Consider the following 27,502-nt stretch of genomic DNA (forward strand, 5'->3'; position numbering starts at 1 on the left):
TGTACTGAGTACGAGTCGCCAACTAGCTAGAGAAATGGTGTTCTTTCCAGGTCTCACCATGTTGGATTCAGTGTTTAGTACTTATTTACTTGAGAGAAATCTTTGGTGATATAATTTATTATTTTATTTTATTTTATTTTATTTTTGAGATGAACTCTTGCTCTGTTGCCAGGCTGGAGTACAGTGGCGCGATCTCGGCTCACTGCAACCTTTGCCTCCCGGGTTCAAGCGATTCTCCTGCCTTAGCCTCCTAAGTAGCTGGGACTACAGGCGCCCACCACCTCGCCTGGCTAACGTTTGTATTTTTAGCAGGGATGGGGTTTCACCATGTTGGCCAGGCTGGTCTTGAACTCTTGACTTCAAGTGATCCGCCGACCTTGGCCTCCCAAAGTGCTGGGATTACAGATGTGAGCCACCGCATCTGGCCATTGCCTCATTTTATCTTTAATGATTATACCTTTTGATTGGCCATCTGTCAGGCTATAGGTGACTTCTAGTGTCTAATGAGATCTGAGAGTACTCTCTTCTACGCAGCTTTCTTTGACTATTCCAGTCTTCTTTTTCTAACTTCTCTGAACTCCTGTTATCTAGGTCTTTGACCACAGTTTTTAACCCCTAAATATTGTTTTGCCAATTAGATTTTAATTTTGTTATATTAAGGAATACTTCCTCATATGTGCTCTCCTGCAAGAGGTGCACTCCAGGATGCTCTGGTTAATTACTATCTCAAATTTAAATCCCTTCACCAGAAACTACATTTTTTTCTTTAATGGAGAAACGAGTTTACAAAGACATTCTTTTCTTCCCTCAATGTTCAGAGTTTAGGACAAAAGACTTTCATGATCTTCAGGCATAATGGGTTTGGAGTAAATGTGGTTGAATGGGTTTCGCACTGAGCAAAGTTTTTTTTTTTTTTTTTTTTGAGACACAGTTTCCTGTTGCTCAGGCTGGAGTGCAATGGTGTGATCTTGGCTCACTGCAACCACTGCCTCCTGGGTTCAAGCCTCTCAAGTAGCTGGGTTTACAGGCACCCGCCACCATGCCTGGCTAATTTTTGTATTTTTAGTAGAGATGGAGTTTCACCTTGTTGGCCAGGCTGGTCTTGAACTCCTGACTCAGGTGTTCCACCCACCTTGGCCTCCCAAAGTGCTGGGATTACAGGCGTGAGCCACTGTGCCCGGCCCTGAACAGAGTTTTGAAAATGTTTAGCACAGTGTGAAACAGGACTGAGTTTTTCTTGGGCGTTGGTATTTATTACTGGTTTGGAGACCTCATTTGTCATCAGTAGCCTAGCGGAGTGAGAAAGACCACAGGTTCTGAAGTCAGGCCGCCTGGGTTCTGATCTGGGCTCCATCACTTATCGCTTTGTGCCTCAGTGTCTTTGTCTATGAAATAGGAATGATAATAGTGTTTACCTCCTGATTTGTTGTAAGGATTAATGGAGTTTATATATGTACTTATATTTATATACACACATACAATGTTCAGAAGAATTTCTGGGACTTAGAAAATTCTTCATAATTATTGTCTAGTGGTAGTGGTACAGTACAATCTGTGTGTACCAGACTTTCTGAGAACGGTTTGACCTGTCTTTTTTAATGGAGGCATACAGCTTGGGATCTGAAGGTCAAGATTTGTATTTGAGTTTTATGACTTGCTAGTTCTGTGTACTAGGGCAGGTCATGTTTATGCCTCAGTTTCTAGTCAGCCAACATCAAAAGGCTGTTTTGAGAATCAAAATGAAATAGTATACATAAAAATGCTTTATAAACTGTGAAATCCTAGATAAATATGAGGTACTGAAGTCATTGGCCTTTCATTAGTAAATTTTAAAAACTGTGAATGCCTGGGGTAAAGACCTGTTTATTATTATTTTGTTATTGCTTTCTTTTCACAGGTGTTGATTGTGTATTATTTTGTAAGCACCTGAATCTAGAGTAGTTATAATAAACTAGTCGGTTTTTTTTGAAAATAATAAATATTTAAGTAGCTGTAATTCACTTCCAGGAATATATGATTATTTTCAAATTGTTGGTTTTATAACAAAAATGTATAACATGTTTTCGAGAGAAATATTGTAATATCTGACAAATTTTATAACATTTTCAGGTTTGAAAACACGAACACAATGGCAGGAAACAGCCTTGTTCTACCCATTGTTCTTTGGGGTCGAAAAGCGCCCACACATTGCATCTCAGCGGTACTTTTAACAGATGATGGGGCCACAATCGTAACAGGATGCCATGACGGACAAATATGTCTCTGGGATCTTTCAGTAGAACTGGAAGTGAGTATTTGAAATGGCTATTGTACATTTTAGATATAAAAATCTACTTATTAGAAGATAATATAGTCCCCGAATGATGCTTTTGGGCCCACGATAGATTTTTTGAAAAATGTGTTTTGACTAAAACTAGTAGTATACAGATTCATGATTTACACTATTCATCAGAGTTGACTTCTGAGGGCTTTTGGCCATTTTCAATTGTAATATCTACCCTAAGTGACTTACTGTTTTGTTACATTTAAGATTTTTCAAATGATGATGACTCATACTGAAGGTTTTCCAAAGAGGTTTTAGAAAATTTAAAACACTTAAAACCTTCTATGGTAAATGCTTTGAAGAGGGCAAAACTTTTTACAAAGTATAGATTTTGTTGTATTGATTTTTGAAATGACTGTGCCTTTGTTGTCATTCCTTACTACTATGGAATGCTCAGTGTGCTCTGCTTCCAGGGCTCTCAGTGGACAGAGCTAGGGAAATAGGAGCTGGGGACGCACACACACACACACACACACACACACACACACACATTCACACTGATACGTCTAATTCCAACATAACACCACAGCATTTATCCTACTTTTCTCCTTTCCATATTTGTAACTCCTTTCTCTGACAACTCTTTCCAGGAATTTGTTGTCAAGGGAAAAAGAGAAAATGGAGTGGTAGCTGGTATGGAATGTGGGGTCAAGAAAGGTGATTTTTTAAATTACTTTTTTTGGATAATAGCCTTATTGAGATATAATTCACATACTACATAATTAATCTGTTTCAAATGCACGTTTTGATGTTTCTTAGTGTGTTCATGAAGTTGTGCAGCCGTTACCAAGGTCAATTTTAGAACATTTTCATCACTTCCAAAACAAACCCTGTATCCTTTAAATGTCCCTCCTGGGCCAGGCATGGTGGCTCATGCCTGTAATCCCAGCTCTTTGGGAGGCTGAGGTGGATAGATTGCTTGAGTCCAGGAGTTTGAGACCAGCCTGGGCAACATGGTGAAACCCCATCTCTACTGAAAATACAAAAAACTAGCTGGACGTGGTGGTGCATGCCTGTAGTCCCAGCTACTCCAGAGGCTGAGGTGGAAAAAATCACCTGAGCCCAGAAGGTCGAGGCTACTTGTACCACTGCACTCCAGCCTGGGCAATGGGAGTGAGACCCTGTCTCCAAAAAAAAAAAAAAAGTCACTCCTAATACTCATTCTCCCGAGACCACCACTAATCTACTTTCTGTCACTAACGTCGTGATTATTCTGGACATTTAATATAAATGGAATCATATAACTATAATATGTGTTTTTTTATGACTGGCTTTTATCATGTAGCATAATGTTTTTAAGGTTCTCCCACGTTGTAGCGTGTATCAGTACTTCATTTCTTTTTATGGCCAAATATTTTTGGCCCTTATGAGTAATGCTGCAATGAGTATTACACATTTGTGTATGAGTTTTTGTGTGGACACATGATTTCAGTGCACTTAGGTATACACCCGAGCGTGGAATTGTGGGATCATATGGTAGGTAACTCTATGTTTAACCTGTTATTTAAGGAACTGCCAGACTGTTTTCCAAAGTAACTACATCATTTTGCATTCCCATCAGCAGTGCATGAGGGATCCAGGTTTTCCACATCCTTGTCAATCAATAGCTGTTATCTTTTTGATTCTAGCCTGAATTTTGTGTGTAAAGTGGTATCTCATTGTGATTTTGGTTTGAATTTACCTGATGGCTAATGATGTTGAGCTTCTTTTCATGTTCTCATTGGCCATTTGTATATCTTCTCTGGCAAACTGTCTATTCAGAGTCTTTGCCCATTAAAAAAATTTTTAACTTAAAGTTTTTTCCTTTGCCCATTTTAAAATTGGGTTATTTGTCTTTTTATTATTGAATTGTAAAAATTCTTCATATATTCTAGATACAAATCCCTTAACAGATATAAGATTTACATTTATTTTCTCCCATTTTATCGGTTGTTTTTTCACTTTCTCGATTGTGTCCTTTGAAGCACAAAATATTTTAAGTTTGATAAAGTTCAGTTTATCTCTTTTTCCTTTGCTTGCTTATGTCATTGTTGTCATATCTAAGAAACCATTGCTAAATCTAAGGTCATGAAGATTTATCCCTGTGTGTTTTTCCTAAGAATTTTATATACTAGTTTTACGTCTTACATTTAGGTCTTCGATCCATATTAGTTAATTTTTCTGTGGTGTGAGAGAAGGGTTTGACTTCATTCTTTTGCATGTGGCTGTCAAATTATCCTAGCACTATTGGTCAGAAGGACTACTTGTTCTCCATTGAATGCTATTGGACTCTTAAGAAAAATCAATTGACCATAAATGTCATGGGTTTCTATCTGGACTCTCAATTCTATTCTATGGTTCTGTGTATGTGTTCTCATCCATATCCTCTAGATGTCTACACTCGCTGTCCTAGTTACTGTTGTTTTATATACCCACTGTCTTACTATTGTTTTATATTAAGTTTTGAAATCCAGATATGTGAGTCTTCCAGTATTGCTCTTCTTTTTCAAGATTGTTTTGGTGGGGTCCCTTGCATTTCCATATGAATTTTAGAATCAGCTTGTCAATTTCTACAAAGAAGTCAGTTGGGGCTTTAATAGGGAATATGTTGACTCAGTAGATCAATGTGGAGAGTATTACTATTTTAACAATTTCAAATTTTCTGACCCACGAACATTGAATGCGTTTCCATTTATTTAGATCTTTAGTTTTTTTCAGTGGTATTGTGTAGTTTTCAGAATATAAGGTTTGTATTACTTTTGTTAAATTTATTTCAAAGAATTTTATTTTTTGAATCTATTAGATATAGAATTTTTCCATTTATTTTATTTTCAGATTTTTCATTGCTGGTGTATAGAAATACATTTGAGTTTGTTTATTCATCTTGTATCTTACAACCTTATTGGACTTATTACTTCTAATAGTTTTTTAGTGGATCCTTTAGGATTTTCTGCATACAAGATAATGTCACTCTCCAATAGAGATAATTCTACTTTTTGCTTTCTGATAGGGATGCCTTTTATTTCATTTTTTTGCCTAATATTCCTGGATGGCACCTCCATAACAATGTTGAATAGAAGTGGCAAGAGTGGACATCCTATTTTCGTTCCTAATCTTTAGCAGAGGGAAAGCATCTAGCCTTTCACTTTTATTTTTATTATTTTTATTTTTTGTTGAGATAAGGTCTCACTCTGTTGCCCAGGCTGGGGTGCAATGATAGCTTACTGCAGCCTTGATCTCCCAGGTTCAAGTGATCCTCCTGCCTCAGCCTCTTGAGTAGTTGGGTCTACAGGTGCACACCACTACACACCCGGCTATTATTGTATTGGGGCCTATCTCTCTTGTTAGCTCTAATAATATTTGCTTTATATATCTGGATGATCTGTTGCTGGGTGAATATATATTTAAAATTGTTATATGCTCTTGCTGAATTGACTCCTTTATCATTATATAGTGACTTTCTTTGTCTCTTCTAATAGTTTTTGTCTTGAAGTCCTGTTTTGTCTAAGTGTACCTATTCCTGCTTTTTTTGGTTTCCATTGGCATGGAATATCTTTTTTCATCCCTTTATTTTCAGTCTATGTGTGTTTTTATAGGTGAAGTGTGTTTCTTGTAGGCAAGAGATCATTAGGTCTTGTTTTTTCATCCATTCAGCCACTCTGTCTTTTGATCGGAGAGGTTAGTCCATTTACATTCAGTGTTATTATTGATAAGTCCTTGTTATTATTGCTAAGTAAGGACTTATTTCTGCTATTTTGTTTTTTGTTTTCTTGTTGTTTTGTGATCTTTATTTCCTTCAGGTCTTTCTTTCAGTGATGGTGATTTACTCAGATGATACAATTTATTTTCTTGCTTTTTATTTTTTGTGTATCCATTGTATGTTTTTTGGTTTGAGATTACCACGAGGCTTGCAGATACTATGTTATAACCCATTATTTTAAGCTGATAATAACATTATTTGCATAAACACAAACAAACAAGGACAACTAATAAAGACTCTACACCTTAACTTCCCTTACTTTTTAACTTTTTTTTTTTTTTTTTTTTTTTGGGAGACAGGGTCCCACTTTGTCACCCAAGCTGGAGTGCAGTGGCATGACCTTGGCTCACTGCAGTCTGTCTTCCTGGGCTCAGGCAATCCTGCCACCTCAGCCTCCCGAGTATCTGGGACTACAGGCCCATGTCACTATGTCCGGCTAAGTGCTGGAATTACAGGCATGAGCCAGGGGCCTGTCAGCTTTTTAACTTTTTATTGTTACTAATTATATCTTATAGTACTGTGTCTTGAAACGTTGTAGTTATTTTTGATTGTTTCATTTACTCTTTCTACTTAAGAGTAGTTTACACAACATAGTTACAGTGTTGCAATATTCTGTGTTTTTCTGTGTACTTACTATTACTGGTGAGTTTGTACCTTCAGATGCTCACTAACATCCTTTTCTTTCTGATTGAAGTACTCCCTTTAGCATTTCTTGTAGGATAGGTCTAGGATTGATGAAATCCCTCGGCTTTTGTTTGTCTAGAAAGTCTTTATTTCTCTTTCAGACTTGAGGGATATTTTTGCTGGATTTACTGTTCTTTCCTTTGGTACTTTAAATATGTCATGCCACTCTCCCCTGGCCTGTAAGATTTCCACTGAAAAGTCTGGTTCCAGATGTGTTGGAGCTCCATTGTTTGCTTGTTTATTTTGAGACAGAGTCTTTCTCTGTTGCCCAGGCTGAAGTTCAGTGGCGTGATCTCAACTTCCTGCAACCTCTGCCTCCTGGGTTCCAGGGATTCCTGTGCCTCAGCCTCCCGAGTAGCTGGGACTACAGATGCGTGCCACCACACCTGGCTAATTTTTGTATTTTTAGTAGAGATGGGGTTTTGCCATTTTGCCCAGGCTGGTCTCAAACTCCTGGCCTCAAGTGATTCACCCACCTTGGACCTCCCAAAGTGCTGGGATTTTAGGCGTGAGCCACTGCGCCTGGCCCAGTGTATGTTGTGTCTTTTCTTTTTTGGCTTTTAGGATTCTTTCTTTATCCTTGACCTCTGGGAGTTTGATTATTAAATACCGTGGGGTAGTCATCTTTGGGTTAAATTTGCTTGGTGTTCTATAAGTACTTGGATATTTATATCTTTCTCTAGATTTGGGGATTCTTTGTTATTATTCCTTTGTATAAACTTTCTACCCCTATCTCCTTCTCCGCCTCCTCTTTATGACCAGTAACTCATATATTTGCCCTTTTGAGGCTATTTTCTGGATCCTGTAGGCATACTTCATGGCTTTTTACTCTCTTTTCTTTTGTTTCCTTTGACTGTGTATTTGCAAATAGGCCATCTTCAAGCTCACTATTTCTTTTCTCTGCTTGATCAATTCTGCTATTAAAATATTCTGATACATTCTTTAGTATGCCAATTGCATTTTCAGCTTCAGAATTTCTGCCAGATTCTTTTTTATTATTTCAGTCTCTTAAATTTGTCTGATAGAACTCTGAATTCTTTCTCTGTGTTATCTTGAATTTCTTTGAGTTTTCTCAAAACAGAGAATTCAAACCCTATTTTGAATTATCTGTCTGAACAGTCACGTATTTGTTTCTCCCGGATTGGTCCCCGTTTCCTTATTTCCTTCATTTGGTGAGGTTGTGTTTTCCTGGATGGTCTTGATACTTGTAGATGTTTGTCTTGTCTGGCCATGGAAGAATTAGGTATTTATTGTATTCTTCACTGTCTGGACTTGTTTGTGCCTGTCCTTCTTGGGAAGGCTTTCCAGATATTCGAAAGGACTTGGGCGTTGTGTTCAAAGCTGTATCTGCTTTAGGGGAGCCCCAAGCCCAGTAACACTGTGGTCCTTTTTTTTTTTTTTTTTTTGAGACGGAGTCTCACTCCGTCCCCCAAGCTGGAGTGCAGTGGAGCGATCTCGGCTCACTGCAACCTCTGCCTCCTGAGTTCAAGCGATTCTCCTGCCTCAGCCTCCTGAGTAGCTGGAATTACAGGCACGCACCACCACGCCTGGCTAATTTTTGTATTTTTAGTAGAGATGGGGGTTTTACCACGTTGGTCAGGCTGGTCTTGAACTCCTGACCTCATGATCTGCCCACCTTAGCCTCCCAAAGTGCTGGGATTACAGACATGAGGCACCACAACCGGCAGCACTGTGGTTCTTGCAGACTTGTAGAGGTACTGCCTTGATGAGCTTGGACAAGATTCGGGACAGTTCTCTGGATTACCAGGCAGAGACTGTTGTTCTCTGTTCATCCTTTCCCCCACACAAATGGAGCCTCTCTCTCTCTCTCTCTGTTTTGAATTACTTGGACTGGGGGGTGGAATGACACAAGCACCCCTGTGTCTACCTTCACTAGTACTGCACTGGGTCACACCTGAAGCCAGCATAGCACTGGGTTTTGCTTAAGGCCTGTTGTAACCACTCCCTGGCTACTGCCTATGTTTGTTTTAAGGCCCTGGGTCTCTACAATCAGCCAGTAGTGAAGGCAGCCAGGCCTGTGTCTTTCCTTTCAGGGCTAGAAGTTCTCCCAGGCAGCTCCGGCAGTGCTGTGCAAGAGCCAGGGGCTAGAATAAAAAATCTTAGCAGTCTACCTAGTCTTCTATTGTACTATGGCTAAGCTGACACTCAAATAAAAGGTTAATTTTTAAGTTTGGTACTTAAACTAGCATATTTTTGCATTTCTAGATTAATCCTCGAGCACTGTTGTTTGGTCATACAGCATCAATCACTTGTTTGTCTAAAGCTTGTGCTTCCAGTGACAAACAGTATATTGTGAGTGCATCTGAAAGTGGGTAAGTATTTTTTCATTTACCTCTTTTTCTCATGAGTTTTTATAACTAGCACCAGTGCCTTGTAAGTAGCGAGGTATTTTTTTTCTTTTAGAATATCTCCTAAATAAATGCTTTGTATTGTCTAAATCTAAAGGTGGATTTTTAAAATCTGATTTTAAGGATGTAAATTTTATCTGTGTTAATGATTTTATAATACTTTTATTGTAATTTATGATTATGTCCTTTGGCTTGCTTTTAAGGAACTCAGAATACTATAAAAGTTAAAGCACGATCATTCATCTCCATGTTGTTTTTATTGAGTTGCCAGACAACTTTGAGATTTCCTTTTAAAAACCTGAATGATGCTAGGCTAGCATAAATTTTGAAGATAATGCCATGAAAAAGCTCATAACATTATATTGATATGTATTAATACACTAACATAACTATTTGTGTTCCCAAGTCTTAGAATGCAGCTTGCTTTAGAGAGGCAGGTCATTGAACAGTAGTTGTAGGGCCCAATGTTATTAAATGTTTAAAAAGATTTAAAAACAGTTTTCAAGACATGTTTTGGTGCTTAGAAAATTACATGTATTTATACAATATACTATTGAAGAAAGTTGGGGAACTTGAAGAGAATTATATAAGAAATTGTTGCTATGTGTGGTGGCTCACTCCTGTAATCCTAACACTTTGGAAAGCTGAGATGGGCGGATCACATGAGCACAGGAGTTTGAGACCAGCCTGAGCAACATGTTAAAACTCTGTCTCTACAAAAAAATGCAAAAACTAGCCAGGCATGATGGTGTGCACCTGTAGTCTGAGCTACTCAGGAGGCTGAGGTGATAGGATCACCCGAGCCCAGGAGATTGAGGCTGTTAGTGAGCTGTGATTGTGCCACTGCACTCCAGCCTGGGTGACGCAGTGAGACCCTGTCTCAAAAAAGCAAAACAAAACAGAAATTGTTCTCCCCACTGAAGAGAACCTTGTATAATTCATTGGAACAAAAAGAAGCAACATAAGCTAAAAATATAATAGCTGTTGGTCAATTAAAGGATAATTCCCATTAGAATGCATATTTTAAATTGAATGTTCTTTGAAAAATTGTCTTATATAATACCATATGAGATATAGAAAATGGTATCTTAAAGAAAACCCTAATAATATTGGGATCATTGCATTTATTAATTTTTTTTTTGTTAAATGTATTTCTTCAATAGACAAGGCATGTTGACATTTCTAATTTTCAATGTTATATCTTTCAATCTTATATCTAGTTTTTTTGTATGCATTCAATAAAATTACAATACATACAGAATGAAAACTGGAGTCTGATATTTTATTTGCAAAAGTTTGAAATTCAGTTGACTTTAACTTTTGTTTTTTGCAGTTTGAAATCCTCTAGCTACCTGGATGACAAATATAAAATCTCAGTAGTTTAAATTAGAAGTTTATTTCTTGTTTTTGTCACTTGTCCCTCATGTGTCACTTGAGGCCTCTAGTCTGCTTCACTGTTATCCTTACTTTGAGGTTCAGAGTGAGGGAGCAACCTCTGTGTGAAGCAGCCAGTCTCTGGAACAGAGCTCTGGAAAGCCTTGCATTGGTTCTGGCTAGAACTACTTACAGGACTTCATTAACCAAAAGGGAACCAGGAAATGCAGTCTTATTATGGGCCTAGAAAGAATGTGGAATGTGGTGGGGGGTGGGCAGTTTGGAAGGGGTGTGAGGAGGGTCGAGGGAGGACTGGAAATTTTGATGAACAACAGTAATAACTGTATGCTACTTTTTCTGAAATATATTAGTTTTAATGGAAGATTAATTTTAAATCACTGTGACAAAGTTGAATGGTGCTTTAAAAAGTCACATTCAAAGCTGACCATTATTTTGTTTTATAGAGAGATGTGCCTCTGGGATGTGAGTGATGGCAGATGTATTGAATTTACAAAATTAGCTTGCACACATACTGGCATACAGGTTAGTTTCTATTTCTGTGACTCTAAGCACAAACTATTATAAGTATATAATTTAAAATATTTTTAAAACATTGAGCCTATATTTTTATATGCAAAATGGTGGGTGGTAGTAATAAGACAAGAAAACTAGAATTGAAGTGATAAAAGTGTTCCTCGTAAGATGGTACAGTTGGGAGGGGTAAGAAAGGAGAGGAGACTAATGGGGAAAGATACAGGGCAAGCAAATTGCTGCTGCTTCTGCTCTTCTGGGCTACCTTGGTTACCCAAATGAGAGCCCCTTCACTACTTGGGAAAATGCTCTAGGTCCTACATAATGGAATTCTTCCTTGCAAAATCCTTTGTGATTCCACTTGTGATTGACACAAATTGACCTACTTTTTGGACCATATCTTTTTTATTGCTCATTCAGTTGGTCCTTGGACATGTATTTTTAAAACTTTCCAACTCTTCAGAAGACATGACTGTTTCATATGCCTGGCTTAATATGTAGAGTGTTACACAGGAATTTGTAGTTTCTGACTTACATTCCTGGTATTCTTTTTTACTTTTTCATAGCTGTCTAATTCTCTGTACTTCAGTTTACAAATTGTTTACTGTGTTGAGTGTTGGAAAAATTATGAATTATATTAAAAATATGATCAATTATGATTTCAATGGGAAAGGAAGAGAAGATAACTCACATTTATTGAGCAGATACAGTGTGGGCATTTCTTGTATTGTGTTTGATTTAGTCCTCCTGACACCCTTACATATTAAATAGGAGTATATCATTTTACGTATAAGGAAGCTGAGGCCCTGATTATGTTTGAACATCAATCATCCTTCTAAATTGTATTTGCATAACTAGTAATTATAAGCTTATATTTCCCTATTTCTACTCATTTGAAATTCATGTTATTTTTGTGACCTACCTGAGTTTCCTTTTGATGTGATTTATAAAGCTGATTTTATTCAGGTGTTTTATTAATTTATTCAACAGTTCTGTTTTAGATGCTAGAGGGGGATAAAAACAATTATCACGAATTCTGTTTCAAAATAATTCAAAAGGGAGGATAAGATGTTAGGAAAATAATTTTTGTTAGCTATTTAAAAATTTTAATATAATTTAATATATGTGTGTGCACATACACTCATATAATAAGTACCATTTGGTAAATATCTAAAATTCTTACCAAAGAAGTTGAGCTTTAGGAGAATATTGTAATAACCTTGATGAATGCATATTAATCAAGTATCTAAATTAAAGGAGAACACTCAGAAATCTTTTTTCCTTTTGGCATGAATGTAGTTCTACCAGTTCTCTGTTGGGAATCAGCGAGAAGGAAGGCTTTTATGCCACGGACATTACCCTGAAATCCTTGTTGTGGATGCTACCAGCCTTGAAGTATTATACTCCTTAGTATCAAAGATATCACCAGACTGGATTAGCTCCATGAGTATTATTCGATCCCACCGAACACAAGGTCAGTGTATTATGCCTGTTAGGAGCTTTAGCACCATGACTTAATGTTTAGTTTACTAGAACATTCTACAATTTATTGTAAATTAATACTTTGGGATATATTCTTCTATGTAAGAAATAACTACACCAATAATTTATGGTCTGTTTCTTCCTTCATAAAGAAATCTTTGATTGAATGAAGACTTAATTGTTGGCTTATCTCCATTCCATGATGTATAGATCACCAGCTTTTGACAGAGTATATGGGTGATTATCTGAAGTGGAGGAAGAATAGCTTAACCTTTGGGGGTGTAGTTTTACCTTTGGGAGGAACTGTAGTTTTACCTGTATATTTCTGGAGCCTGGTTCTGTCACTTACTTAAGAGGCATAGGGAATGCTTCCATTTCAAATGGGGACAGTGAAAAAGGAGAGATTATACACAGTTAAATTTAATGAAAGTTCCTGGAAGGGGCTGATACGTACTTGATGCTCAATAAAGATTATTATCTTTTCTTCATTTTTGTTGAAACTTCTCAATAACAACCATGAAAGCAAAAGTAAAGTTGTCAGGAAAAGAGTAATAGTTAATGCAGAACATTGAATGTCTACTTTTATAAGCCTTTTAAGGAGCATTCTTTTACTTTAAAATGGCTTCATAGTTATGTGCTTCCTATAGAGGCCGGTAAATAACCACCACCACTACCACCGGTATCACCAGCACCATCACCATGAGGACTTTCATTTACTGTGTGTTTACACTACCAAGCACCATGCTAAGCATTTACATATGATCAATTCTCACAATACTTAGTGGGGTAGGTACTGTTAAAATTCATCATATAGATGAGGAGAATGATGAGAGTTAGGGTGATGGCATCTTTGCTAAAGGACCCCGGAGTAGTTACTTTAACCACTGTGTTACACGGCTTCCCATTAGTGAATTGCCTTCAGCTTTATAGGAGCTTTTGCTTTGTAACCTCTTAGGGTAGGAAAATCAGCACATAGCTTTTTATTCAGTAGTCATTCAGCAAATATTTATCGAATGCCTACAATCTTCCAGGTGCAAGGGATTGGAATATTAATACTTAAGGGAGTCAAATTCTAGTAAAGGACAATGATATATAAACAAACAACAGTTTAGAGTGCAAAATGTGCAAGATGGAAAAATAGTATGGAGAGGATGGCAGTGAGGCTGATTGAGGGCAGTAGAGGGCTGCCCAGATCAGATGAAGTCTGATCTAGGATTTGGAAGATGAGGAAGAGTTTAGCAGACATGCGATCAGGATGTTTCTGGAAAAGGAGATAGTCTGTAGGTACAAAAGCATTAAAATTATGATAGGTGTATATGTGAAACTATAGATTATCTTTTTCTGGGGCAAGAAGTATGAGGGAAGGAGTGGTAGGATATAAGGCTGGCAGAGCTGGCAGGAGACAGGTCTTGAAAGCCGTGAGTATCAGCTAGGGAATTCACTTTGTGGATCAGGGGTTGTCAAACTTATACTGTAAAGGGCCAGATATGAAATATTTTAGGCTCTGCAGGCCATATGGTCCATGTTTCAACTACTCAACTCTGCTGTTTTAGCACAAAAGCAGCCTCAGACAATACATTAGTGAATGAGCCTGGCTGTGTTCCGGTAAAACTTTATTTACAAAAACAGCCAGTGGGCTGGAGTTGACTCATGAGCTGTAGCTTGCAGGCTCTCACTGTAGATGATGGGCAGTCTCCAAAGGGACTTATGCTTTAAACTTCAAAGATGGGAGCAAATTAAGAGATTAGTTGCCCAGCTGAGAGTGGTGCAGGCCTGCACTAAAGTGGAGTGTAGGAAGAGTGGATGCACTGGCTTCATTTCCTGCTGCTGTTCTTCCGAGTGTTGGTTCTGAAGTTTGTTAATAGGTATTTGTCAAAAAGGTGGGATCTCTGGTTAAATATATTTGGGAGATGTTTGGTAAGATAAAATTGAGCAGGCTTCTTTAATGTGAACCTTCTCAGAGAGGTTTTTTTATGTGTATTAGAGAATTACTGCTTTATTCCTAAGCATAACAGTGAGAATGAGATTTGCGTTAATTTTCCAGGCAATAGGGAACTAATCATTCATATATTTATCTCTAATATTAGTTACAATGAATCCTTTATTTAAAAAAGATCTATATTTGTGACCAGGCAGTTTGCATATTTAAAATTTTTACACTCCTTTTGTATATGTTTACACTGTAGTCTGAATAGAATAGAATGTAACTTAAATCAATGAATTCCAATGCCTTACAGTGCCTAGAGAACTATGTGATACTGAGAAGGTTTTTATTTAAAGATAACAATTTTTAAAATAACAGTAATAACTCAACTTTATTGAGAATTTAGTATGTGCTGAATGTTTTCCCTTGGCGTGTCTTAATTTTTATAACAACCCATTAGGATAGATACTGTTGTTATTCATTTATATTTGCTTCCAGATAAGAAAATTGAATTTAAGATAGTTTATTATCTAAAGTTCATTGATTAATGAGTGAAGAAAAATGTGATTTTGCTTTTAACATTCCCCTCCCTCACTCTGGAGCCTACATTGACTGCTTTCCAATGCTCATCCTCTCAAAATTCCTGTACGTGACCCTGGTGCTGTCACTGGTCCCTTACCCGAAGCTTAGGAACTTAGAGTTTTATATCATATCTTTCTCTTGATCACACTCTGTGGAGGATGTAATGTGCAATGAAGTATCTGGAAGGTGGCAAGGTATGTGGGAAAGGGGGAGAAATTAGTGCCTTGAAGAAATAAAGAGCTTGAGCTCATCCACGATAAAGAATTAAAAGTTGTGAATTTTGAAGTGTAAAAGTTCATTGTTAACATAGTAATCAAGAACATTTGAAATTATTAAAAACTTCGTGATTAGAAATAAAAAATTCAATTAGCTAGAAATAATTTTCCTTGAATTTTAAGTTGTTGGCCATCTTTATTAACTTGTGTTTCAAAACCTGGTTTCTGTTTCATGAAATAGAGAATTGTGTTTTTCTGCTAATTGTAAAACATGCTATTGTTTAATTTCATTCAAGCAAAACATCTTAATACTTAGAAAGAAAGCGTGTTATGTTCGTAACCTGGGCTGCTTTTTTGTCCCTTCTCATTTTAGAGGACACGGTGGTAGCACTCTCGGTGACTGGCATCCTGAAGGTCTGGATCGTTACGTCGGAAATAAGTGACATGCAGGTGAGAAAAAGGAAACCGGGGTGATTTCTGTGTTTTTAATCTCTGTAGCTCAAAATTTTAGTAATGATATGCCCTTCCATTTTTTTTAAGGGGGAAGGAAAAAGCCATTTTTTTTTTATAATTTTCTCATAGGCATAGTATGGAAGATTCTCCAGTATGCTATGGGAGTGAATTTTTTATTCACTTTTAATGGCAACATCTGCTCTATCATGGATATAAAATAGAGAAACATATTGTGCAGGATATGCAGAGGAGAAACATAAAAGAAGTGGGATTCTCCTCAACTACTTCTGTTTAAATTGACTCAAAGGAAAAAAAATAAAGCAAATCACCACAAAAAATAAACAAAGCCATTTTTAGTCATCTATTTTAGTTCTTTGGGCTTGAATTCCTTGTTGTTTGTTTTTAATCAATGAGAAAGATCAAGTCTCTGACAATTTTGATGCTACTCTCTTCAGCATGGAATTCAGGAGAAGATAGAGGAATTAATTGAAAGGCACATATAGCTACAACAATTAGGATTAAGGCAGACTTTATCATCTGTCATTACCAGAGCGATGATACTCTGAGTCTCTTCAGAATTGAAATCTCGGGGGATTTTGTAGCAATAGTATTTGTGTCTAGCTGCTTTTAGGGTATATCTTTGCTGCTTTTTACTACCTTGGCATTTACCTGAGGGGCTAAAATGATGAACATATGAAGCGATGCCTTTATTTAATTTTGTTGCCTTTATCATTGTGTGATAATTTTAATTGACAGTCATGCTATTCCTAAAGTTTTACAAAGCTTTCTCTTTTCAGGATACTGAGCCAATATTTGAGGAGGAATCCAAACCAATTTATTGTCAGAATTGCCAAAGCATCTCTTTTTGTGCATTTACACAAAGGTCACTTTTGGTTGTGTGTTCCAAATATTGGAGGGTAAGATAATTATATAAATAAGAAGCTGTATTTTTATCCTTCAAGACATTGGTTTATCAGATTTCCAAAGAACCCCAAAGAAGTACTTGGTGCAAGACTATTTTCACCATTTAGAATTCATGTCTGCTTTTGATATCACATTTTGAGAAGTTGGGACTTGGCTATATATAATTGTCTTTTTTTGTTTGTGTTTATGGAATGATTCAGTTAGAGACTGTATTTCATTGGTCTTAATTTCTCCTTCTTGCTACTGTTTTAGTCACTGTCTTATCAGTACAATATAAGCAGTGGTAGGGAGTTTTCTACATGTTGGACATTTCTTTGTAGGGTGTTATTAAAGTTAATAGTCAATATTTTCCCTGGCTTCTTGTAGTTGGAAAGTCTTCTCATATCACTTAAGGGCTAATGATGGAAGAGGTAATATTACTTCCACATTGCCAGACTTTAATATTTCCATAATAGAAAAATAGCATGTTTTGAGCACTTGCTCTGTGACTAGCACTTTTTTCAAAGCTTGCCATGTATTATTTCTTTTAATCCTTACAACTCTCTGAGGTTAGGTGGATTAGCTATTTAATTCTGAATAACAAATCATTCCAAAAATTATTAGTTTAAAACAACAAACATGTTTTATCACCCAGGTTCTTGTTTTTGTTTTTTGTTTTTTTAAAGAGATGTAGTCTCATTCTATAGCCCAGGCTGGAGTGCAATGGCACAATCATAGCTCACTACAGCCTTGAACTCCTGGCCTCAAAGGTTCCTCCCACCTCAGCCTCCTGAGTTGCTAGGACTACAGGCATGCATTACCAAGCCTGGCTAATTTTAGAGTTTTTTTGTAGAGATGGGGTCTCACCCTGTTGCCCAGACTGGTCTTGAGCTCCTGGGCTCAAGCAGTCCTCCTGCCTCAGCCCCCCAAAGTGCTGGGATTATAGGCATGAGCCACCATTCCTGGCTACATTTTGTTCTTTAAAAACAGTCACAAAATGCAACCTACACTCAGGGGAGAGGATTACACATGGGTGTGAATACCAGGGTTTGGGATCACTGGGGCCTTGTTAGAGACTGCTTACCACAGGAGGACTTGTTACTTTCCCCATTTTGCAGATGAGGCAACTGAGGGAGTAAAGGGACAAATAACTTGACAAAGGTTATATAAATGGCAGCGGGGTTGCTGAGTTACAACATGGGTATCTGACTGCAGCAGCTGCTCTCATTACTACTATGCTATACTGTGTCATAATTAGAACCTGGAATGGGCTGGTTTCCTGAGCTTAGAACACAAGAGGATGGGCCATATGGTGAAAGGAATGACTAGGGAAGCAGCATCTTAACCTTATCGTTGTCACTTACTATATTAGAATAAAATGAGGAAAAGCTAGCCGCTGCTTGCTTAGAGTAGGTTTTATGGGTTTCTTCCTTTGTCTTAAAATTTAAAACATGCAAACAGTAATAAAAAAACAGTCTGGGCATGATGGCTCATGCCTGTAATCCCAGCACTTTGGGAGGCCCGAGGCAGGCAGATCACGAGGTCAGGAGTTCAAGACCAGCCTGGCCAACATGTGAAACCCCATCTCTACTAAAAATACAAAAAAAAAAAAAAAAAATTAGCAGGGCATGGTGACGCACACCTGTAATCCCAGCTACTTGGGAGGCTGAGGCAGGATAATTACTTGAGCCCGGGAGGCAGAGGTTGCAGTGAGCCGAGATTGCGGCACTGCACTCCAGCCTGGCTGACAGAGCAAGACTCTGTCTTGGGGAAAAAAAAAAGGGGCAAGAGGATACAGTGAAAAATGTGTCTCTTCCCTGCTGGAACTTCCCTTTCCCTTCTAGATAAGAGTATCTAGTACCAGTTTCATTTGTGTCCATTGTAAACATTTTATAATTATGTGAGGACAGCTTTTCCTTTCTTAAAATGCATACATAAGAGTAAAAAGACAACTCACGTAGTCAGAGGAGATAATTACAATATAAATAGATGATGAAGAATTGTCCAGTATTTATTAAAAAACCCAACTCCTGCAAATCAGGAAGAAAACTACGGAACACTCAGCAGGAAATTGGACAAAAGTATTTTACAAAAGATGAAAGCCAGATGGCCAGTAAATGTATAGAAAGGTGCTCAACTTCACTAATCATCATATTAAGACAATACTGAGATAGTACTACAACCCACCAGAATGGCTTTTTAAGATACTTATTATCATGAAGTTTTCAATTGGGCTTACCATAAGCTGAGATTCAAATAAAATCTTTCATTTTCCCCTAATTTTTATATGGTTTTATTTTTAATTTTGTCTGTTTGTTTTGAGACAGAGTCTTGATGTCGCCCAGGCTGGAGTGCAATGGTGCAATCTCGGCTCACTGTAACCTCTGCCTCTCAGGTTCAAGGGATTCTCCTGCCTCAGCCTCCCAAGTAGCTGGGATCACAGGCAGGCACCACCACGCCTGACCAATTTTTGTATTTTTAGTAGAGATGGGTTTCACCATGTTGCTCAGGCTGGTCTTGAACTCCTGGTATCAAGTGATCGGCTTGCCTTGGCCTCCCAAAGTGCTGGGATTATAGGCATGAGCCACCGTGCCTGGCCTCTGTGGTTTTGTCTTACATACCTTTGAATCTTTAATCTGGAATTTATTTTGTATAAAATGTGAGATGTAGATCCAATTTTATTTTTATTCCAGATGGACCCCCCAGTTCCTGATGCCGTTTGTTGAATAATTCATTCATCTGTTGTCCCTTGATAATATACTATATTCCTACATTATTGGAATTGGTTTTCAGACTTCTGGATTTGTCTGCCCATTCATGAATTAATACTGTATTGTTCTAACTTTTATAGTTGTATGATTTGCTTTAACAGATAATAGGGCTGGAGGGCTGGTTTCCCTTCCTTACTCTTTCTTGGCGTTTTCTTGGCTATAATTGTAGTGCTGATGTTATACACTGATAAATATTATAAGAAATCATGGTACATGCAGCTAGGATGTGTTCTAACTTCAAGGCTGCATACAAGCAACTTCATTGTTTTCTTTAAAGAAAAGTAAAATAAAACCTCTGAGCTATTGAGGAATGAGGAATTACTCATTCCTCCTGGGAAAATTTTCTAACAACATTTAATGTACTTTTTTCAAATATTGAAAGTGATAGAATAATTCTGCTAGGAATTATAAGAGCAGAGTTTTTAGCTTTAGCTCTATCACTTACTGGACACATGACTTTGAGCAATTGATCAAATCCTTATTTGTGTCCGTTTCTTGTCTGTAAACTGGAATAGTAACATCTGCGGTGATTCTCAGGGGCATATGAGATAATAATTGTAAAGGTTCTTTGTAAACTTTGCAGTGCCTTGCAAATGTAAAGCCCTATAAGGTTAGTAGCCTTTATTGCTGGTGAAATTATAGGGATTTGAATTTTATATGTGAAAATTATTACATAGTAAAATTGAGCCTGTTAACTATAGTATTTTAGAACATTGATGAAATAATGTAAAGCAAAGTAACTCCCTTATAATAATGAGTTATTCCCATGCCAGAGTTTATTGTTAGAAATGTTGTTACTGGGCCAGGCAAGGTGGCTCATGCCTGTAATCCCAGCACTTTAGGAGGCCAAGGTGGGAGGATCACTTGAGCCCAGGAGTTCGAGACCAGCCTGGGCAACATGGTGAGACCCTGTCTCTACAAGAAATAAGAAATAAAAAAGTTAGCAGGGCATGGTGGCATGCTCTTATAGTCCCAGCTATTCGAGAGGCTGAGGTAGGAGAATCACTTGAGCCCAGGAGTTTGAGGTTGCAGTAAGCTCTGATTGTGCCACTGCACTTCAGCCTGGGTGGCAGAGCAAGACTTTGTCTCAAGAAAAAAAAAAAAAAGAAATGCTGTTACTAGACATAGAAATAAAACAGGGCTCAAGCCTGTATGTTTGAGGTTGATTTCCTATTATTTGCAATTCTTTAATGGAATGCTTTCTCTAGATAGAAAGTCTGAGGATAACTGTTCCTGTAGGGGGGAGCACCCTCGCTCCACTTGTCATAGTCTGTTCCCTGTCCACAGGGAGGTTACCCATAACTAGGGGTCTAGTTGTGTCTTCCCTATTGAAGGTGACCTCTCCCAGGGCTTATTGACAAACTGTCTTTATCTGATGCAGCAAACTGAGTTTTCTAAATACATTTCCAGGCTTTTTTTTAAACTTGAAATGTCGCTGGATCTTACTTTTTACAACAATATGGAGTAGATTGTGAATTTCTTTCTTCCTTGCAGGTGTTCGATGCCGGAGACTATTCCTTGTTGTGTTCAGGTCCTAGTGAAAATGGACAGACATGGACCGGCGGGGACTTTGTCTCAGCAGATAAAGTCATCATTTGGACAGAAAATGGGCAAAGTTATATTTACAAACTACCTGCCAGGTATGCAGCAAGTAATAAATTAGGACAGTCATCAAAAGTAAAAGATTCAGAATTTAGGGTACAACCGGAACTTAAGTAAATGTATGTAGTATAAATATCTAACTTTGATAAAACACTTCAGAACTTCTTAAGTTAGATATTTAATTCCAATTTAACTTCTAAGTGCAAAAATTAGGTGGATTTTTATTTGAAGGACAATATTTTTATAACATTATTTAATTTAATGCCTGCATTAAATTAACTATAATTTAAAAATCCCCTTTTTGTCCAATACCAAAAAACCTTGTCATATGGAATTATAAAGTATTTAATGTCAGTATTTTAATTGAATATTGTATTTTTCCCATATTCAGTTGCCTTCCAGCTAGTGATTCATTCCGCAGTGATGTGGGGAAAGCAGTTGAAAATTTAATTCCTCCTGTACAACATAGCCTCTTGGATCGAAAAGATAAAGAGGTAAAATTCTTGAGGTGTCATTTATAATTGAAAGTTACATTGAAAAACTTCTACAACTGTATTTATTGTCTTGTGATAGGTTTAAAAAATTTGATACAATTCAAAGCACTGAGTTAAATGTAAAACATTTTGAGATGGTCAGTTATAAGGGCATTTCAAAATCTGCTTATTTAAAAATATATAATATGCCTATGAAATAACATTCATTTTTCTAAGAGTACAAGTGATCTTATGCTAATTGCATATTGAAATTGGCTTTTTGATGAAGTTCATATTGATGGTGTAAATTATTTTACATACTGTCATGTAATTATAAACATAGTGACAGATATATTTTTAGAAGAGCACACATAGTTATGTAATAATGCTGAGTAATAATAGCTCTTTTGTTGAACAAGGCGTTGCAGTACCTCCACAAAATCATGTAGCAGTTTAAATCATTAGAAACTAGAAATAAAGAATAAAATATTTTTCTCTATAAAAATAAAAGTTTATTGTGATTTCTGAAAACGTGCTTAATATCCACTTAATGTTGAAGTACAACAGCACTTAGTACTGGGTTTTCAACTCTATATTGAGCAGTAAAAAAGAAGCTTTGGCTTTGAAAGCAGAGTTTTGTTTTTTTTTTTTCTTTTTTTCTTTTATTTATTTATTATTATTATACTTTAGGTTTTAGGGTACATGTGTTTTTGTTTGTTTTTTTTAATTGATGTTCTAGGTTTCCATGGCTTTATCATTCTGAACATTACGTCTCACGTTTATGTGGCCGGGTGGCTAGGGGAAGGGAATTGTTCTTTCCATGAATATTTTGAATATATAGAATTTGTATATCTATGTACAATTAAGATCATCTGTAGCCTGTCTGTTCTTTATTCAAACTTCCACTTACTGCTCTTCAACCTAGATAGTCATGTCCAATTAACCTAAGGAATAATGACTTGTATAAAAAATATACATAAGCAAAACCAAAAAAAAAATCATTTTCTTTAAATATCAGCTCCGTAATACGTTTTAAATTAAAAACATGTATTTTGTGGTGTGTTGAAATGTAGAATATTGGTTATTACAGCTGCTGTAGCAATTTTTCCTTGTTAAATATATAGTTTATCAATTAAAAATTTTAGTCTGGGCAACATAGTGAGACCCCATCTCTAAAAAAAAAAAAAATTAGCATGGTGTGGTGGTACACGCCTGTAGTCCCAGCTACTTGGGAGGCTGAAGTGGGAGGATCCTTTGAGCTGGAAGGTGGAGGCTGCAGTGAGCTGTGATCGTGCCACCGCACTCCAGCCTGGGCAACATGGCGAGACCCTGTCTCAAAAGCAAAAAAAACTCAGTAAGTAAAGTCAAACAATTGGTTATGCTTAACGTGTAGTTTCCATTGGCTAATGCTTTTAGCTGTTAATTACTGTCTTTGATTAACCAATATTTGAATACAATAATTAGACTGTCGACTATAATTGTCAAAACTGAAGTCAAATTTAATATTGCTTTTCAGGCTAAGATTCTGTTCTTTAATATTCCAGTATTTGTGAAGTAATCCTCTGAATTTTAGTAGAAGTCACCACACTATTTAGTATTTTCAGATAGTACTTCATTGAAGGCACAAAATCTTGAGCTGAAAATGAAAGTACACATAAGATCCTAATGAATGGTTTTTGTTCCTGGTAGCTGGTAGCTAACAGAGGCTAGGTTCAAATTGATTATGAAAATATGAGCAAGTAAAACATGATATGCTATTAGTTGAAAAATATACTAATTTTAACAATGGGGTCCTCTAGTTGCACAAGCTTGATAGTTCAATTTTGTTAGTTGTTTTTTTTTTTTTTTTTTTTTTTTTGAGATGGAGTTGCCCTTTGACTCCCAGGCTGGAGTGCAGTGGTGTGATCTCGGCTCACTGCAACCTTTGCTTCCTGGGTTCAAGCGATTCTCCTGCCTCAGCCTCCCGAGTAGCTGGGATTACAGGTGTGCACCACCACACCCGGCTAATTTTTGTATTTTTATTAGAGACAGGGTTTCACCATGTTGGCCAGGCTGGTCTTGAACTTTTGGCCTTAAGTGATCTGCCCGCTGTGGCCTCCCAAAGTGCTGGGATTACAGGCATGAGCCACTGTGGCCAGCCTACTTTTTGTTTTTTTGAGGCAAGGTCTTGCTGTGTCATCCAGGCTGGAGTGCAGTAGCGAAATGATAGTTCACTGTAGCTTCAAACTCCTGGACTCAAGTGATGCTCCCACCACAGCCTCCTGAATACCTGGAGCTATGAGCCTGTGCCACCATGCTGGACTAATTTTTTTTTTTTTTTTTTTTTTTTCCCTGTGGAGACAGGATTTTGCTTAGTTGCCCAGGGCCGGTCTCTGACTCCTGGCCTCAAGCGATCTTCCCTGTCATTGTTGGGATTACAAGCATGAGCCACTGTTCCCTAATTTTGTTGCTATTCTTAATGATTAATCAGGAGTGGGCAAAAAAAGCTAGGATTAGTGAGTTCTCTCATCTTGACCTTTTAAGTGAAGACTTTTCTTTTTGATAAAGAAAGCTTAGCTCTGTGTTAATTATTTAATAATAGGCAGTTAAATTGCATTATTGTGGCTACACACGAGTTATTATAAAGTGGTGAAAAGTAGCATAAATACTAATTTTAGAGAAAGGCTGTAAATACAGTTTTTGTTTCATTCAGTGTGTATGTTATACTAGATTAGAATATTAGTTGACATGTATGTTAGTGCTATAGAATTACATTAAAATATTGTTGAATAATCATGCTATAAACACTTTTTCAACTTGGCTACTGGGACAAATTACCTAACATCTTTATTTGAAAAGCATTAATGTGTGAAATATTTTGATTAAAAATACAACTAAAGATATTCGAATACTTTTTTTGGCAGTTGCTAATTTGTCCTCCTGTTACTCGGTTCTTCTATGGATGCAGAGAATATTTCCATAAACTATTAATTCAGGGTGATTCTTCTGGAAGGTTGAATATTTGGAACATATCAGACACAGCTGATAAACAGGAAAGTGAAGAAGGTAATAGTAAATCATGTGTAACAATTTCTTAACTAATTTAATATCTTAAATACTAACTACTGAATAACATATTCATAATGTACATATATCATTTTCTTTGATAACTGGATCAATCAACATTATTTTAATGTTTTAAATTTTTTTTTAACATGCACAAATGTTTTTCTTTTATACAAAACCAAACCTCTACAGGGCTGGCAATGACAACTTCTATTAGTTTGCAAGAGGCATTTGATAAACTGAATCCTTGTCCTGCTGGAATTATAGATCAGCTGAGTGTGATTCCCAATAGTAATGAACCTCTTAAAGTAACTGCAAGTGTGTACATACCAGCACATGGACGACTTGTTTGTGGTCGTGAAGATGGAAGCATAGTTATTGTACCTGCCACACAGACGGCCATAGTACAGCTGTTGCAAGGGGAACACATGCTCAGAAGAGGTATACTGAAGAGCTCCGTATGTCTAAAGTGTTTTGACAACTCTTACCCAGAGAGTGAAAATGTCTCTGTTCTTTGTTTTTAAATAAATACAGTATATCAGTGTAGTTAGTTGTTGGGGTGCTATGTAGTTGGTAGAGTTTAATGCACAGATAAAATATTCGGTGCCTGTTATTAGAATTAATACTATGTAATGACTGTAAATAAAGAAGTATCCAATTTTATCTCTTTGAGATATGTTAATACTTTTATCTCTTAGTTATCTCTATGGATTACTAAATAATTACTATATTACCAGTAATTCTGAAAATCCTCCAGAACAGTACCATCCAGTAGAAATCTTTTTTTTTTTTTCCCCCCCGAGAAAGAGTCTAACTGTGTTGCCCAGACTAGAGTGCAGTGGCGTGATCTCGGCTCACTACTATCTCTGCCTCCTGAGTTCAAGCAGTTCTCCTGCACAGTCTCCCAAGTAACTGGGATTGCAGGCATGTGCCACCACACCCAGCTAATTTTTGTATTTTTTGTAGGGACAGAGTTTCACTATGTTGGCCAGGCTGGTCTCGAACTCCTGACCTCAAGTGATCTGCCTGCCTGGGCCTCTCAACAGCCAGTGGAAATCTAATGTCAACCATATATATATATAACCATACCTGTAATTTCCTAATAGCTGTGTTAAAAAATAAAATGAAACAGTTGAAATTGACTATATTTTATATAACCCAATATAGCAAAAACTGTTTTCATTTCAACTTCTAATCAATATGAAGATTGTTGATGAAATATTTTAGGTTTTTTGTATCAACTCTTCAAAATCTCATGACTAGTTTAAATTCACAGCACATAGGAATCTGGATTACCCCCATTTCAAGTGCTCAGTAGTCTCATGTGGCTAGTAGATACTGAATTAGGCAGAGTTGTGTTAGAAGATAAAATTGGAAGCCTTTGCTGTGATATAATTTGTAGCTATTCTAAACATTCATGTTTACTTTTACTTACTGAAACTTGGTAAGCCTTTAATTTTCACATTTTAAATCCAAACCCTCATTCACAGGTTGGCCACCTCACAGAACACTCCGTGGTCATCGGAACAAAGTCACATGTTTGCTATATCCTCATCAGGTCTCAGCTCGGTATGATCAAAGATACCTGATATCTGGAGGTGTGGATTTTTCAGTCATAATTTGGGACATATTTTCTGGAGAAATGAAACATATCTTCTGTGTTCATGGTGGTGAGATTACTCAACTTCTAGTTCCACCTGAAAACTGTAGTGTAAGTTGATTTATATAAAATATTATTTCACTATGGTAGAGCCGAGTTATATTACTATCAGGAATGTAAATGGAATCTAGACTAACTTAAAGGAAGTGTGACAAGAGAATTAAGAAAACTCTTTCAATTTTAAAACTAAAATAATAGTAACATTAAGGCAAAGTTACGGTCACTAACTATTGGGGCACATAGAAACAGAAGAGGGACATAGTGTTTTTTTCCTGTTACTAGCTTCGAAATGGTCTGGCTTCTTTCTGAAACATAGCAGCAGTTGAGAAAATGTTTATTGAATGATGTTTCAATTTTACATTTTAAAATAATTTAAGTATGCCTGAAGACATTGTACAATCTCATTATTTTTGGGTCCATCTGAGCAAAGACAATGAATGTATATGTTGGTAAAGGCAAAATACTTATCGATAGAGTTCATTTAAATAAAAAATTGTTGTAACAAGGGAGCCTTGTTGTAACAAGGGAGGCTTGTTGTAACAAAGCCTAACAGTCACTGATGATGATTTTGGAAAATTTCATACATACCTTTGTGGAACCAGATTGCTTTCTGATGCATTTTAAGTTAGGCCGTGATGTCTTATAAATAGAAATATGAGATTTTAGGAAGGCTTAGGACTGATAACAGTACTTTTTTTTTAATGTTTATTAATCATGGGACTTATTCATGTGATTAGTCATCTTTGTGTGCATAATCACTGTCTCCCAACACTCAGACATTTGTGTGCACATATAGACACGTCGTCTTCTTGTAGACATGTCATGCTTATCATAATTCATTCACTGTCACCAGCTCTGGTATTACTGAAATTGAAAACAGTCTTACTGGTGTATCTGCTGCAGTATCTACAAGATATCTCATTTCAAAATCTACAAAATTTTTCTTGGCCCTTCTGCTTACTTGCTTAATCTTCTTGATTATTTATTTTATCAACCATGTTCTGCCAGTACTAGACTTTGTTTGATTTGATATTGGTGGCTTTGTAAGAAATCCTAGTACCAATGTTTCTCATTATTTTTCCTGGCAGATTTGCAAATTTACCTCCTTAATTGTTCTCTTCCTTCTTTTTTATTCCTTTCTTCCAATTAGGTTGTTAATTTCTTATTCACTGTGAAAAATTGCTATGTATTTATTTAATCAATTTTATGTCATATTTTGGTGAAATAGGTATTATTGTAATTACATTAATAAATTAAGGTATTGTTACAACCCCTCTCCTAAACTTCATTTTATAGTAGTTATGTCCTATGGTGAAACATGACAATTTTCTTTTCTGAATGCACATTTGGCGAAATATCTAATTTTTCAATG

The 27,502-nt window shown here is 36.7% G+C and overlaps 1 protein-coding gene across 5 annotated transcripts in view; it reads left to right on the forward strand.

Moving 5' to 3' along the window:
* WDR7 (WD repeat domain 7) overlaps nt 1-27,502 on the forward strand; it is a 398,951-nt gene that overhangs the window by 18,907 nt on the left and 352,542 nt on the right. For all 5 annotated transcript variants that reach the window (XM_054538012.2, XM_054538011.2, XM_002828242.6 and 2 more), the window contains exons 2-12: nt 2,110-2,287; nt 8,973-9,079; nt 10,954-11,032; nt 12,320-12,494; nt 15,597-15,673; nt 16,474-16,593; nt 20,845-20,990; nt 21,344-21,446; nt 24,329-24,470; nt 24,663-24,911; nt 25,961-26,181. In XM_054538012.2, coding sequence (XP_054393987.2) covers nt 2,129-2,287; nt 8,973-9,079; nt 10,954-11,032; nt 12,320-12,494; nt 15,597-15,673; nt 16,474-16,593; nt 20,845-20,990; nt 21,344-21,446; nt 24,329-24,470; nt 24,663-24,911; nt 25,961-26,181 — 1,578 coding nt within the window. In that variant the 5' untranslated portion in view covers nt 2,110-2,128. The remainder of the gene's footprint in view (nt 1-2,109; nt 2,288-8,972; nt 9,080-10,953; nt 11,033-12,319; nt 12,495-15,596; nt 15,674-16,473; nt 16,594-20,844; nt 20,991-21,343; nt 21,447-24,328; nt 24,471-24,662; nt 24,912-25,960; nt 26,182-27,502) is intronic.

Source organism: Pongo abelii, chromosome 17, assembly GCF_028885655.2.
Source record: "Pongo abelii isolate AG06213 chromosome 17, NHGRI_mPonAbe1-v2.0_pri, whole genome shotgun sequence".
Lineage (NCBI taxonomy): Eukaryota > Metazoa > Chordata > Mammalia > Primates > Hominidae > Pongo > Pongo abelii.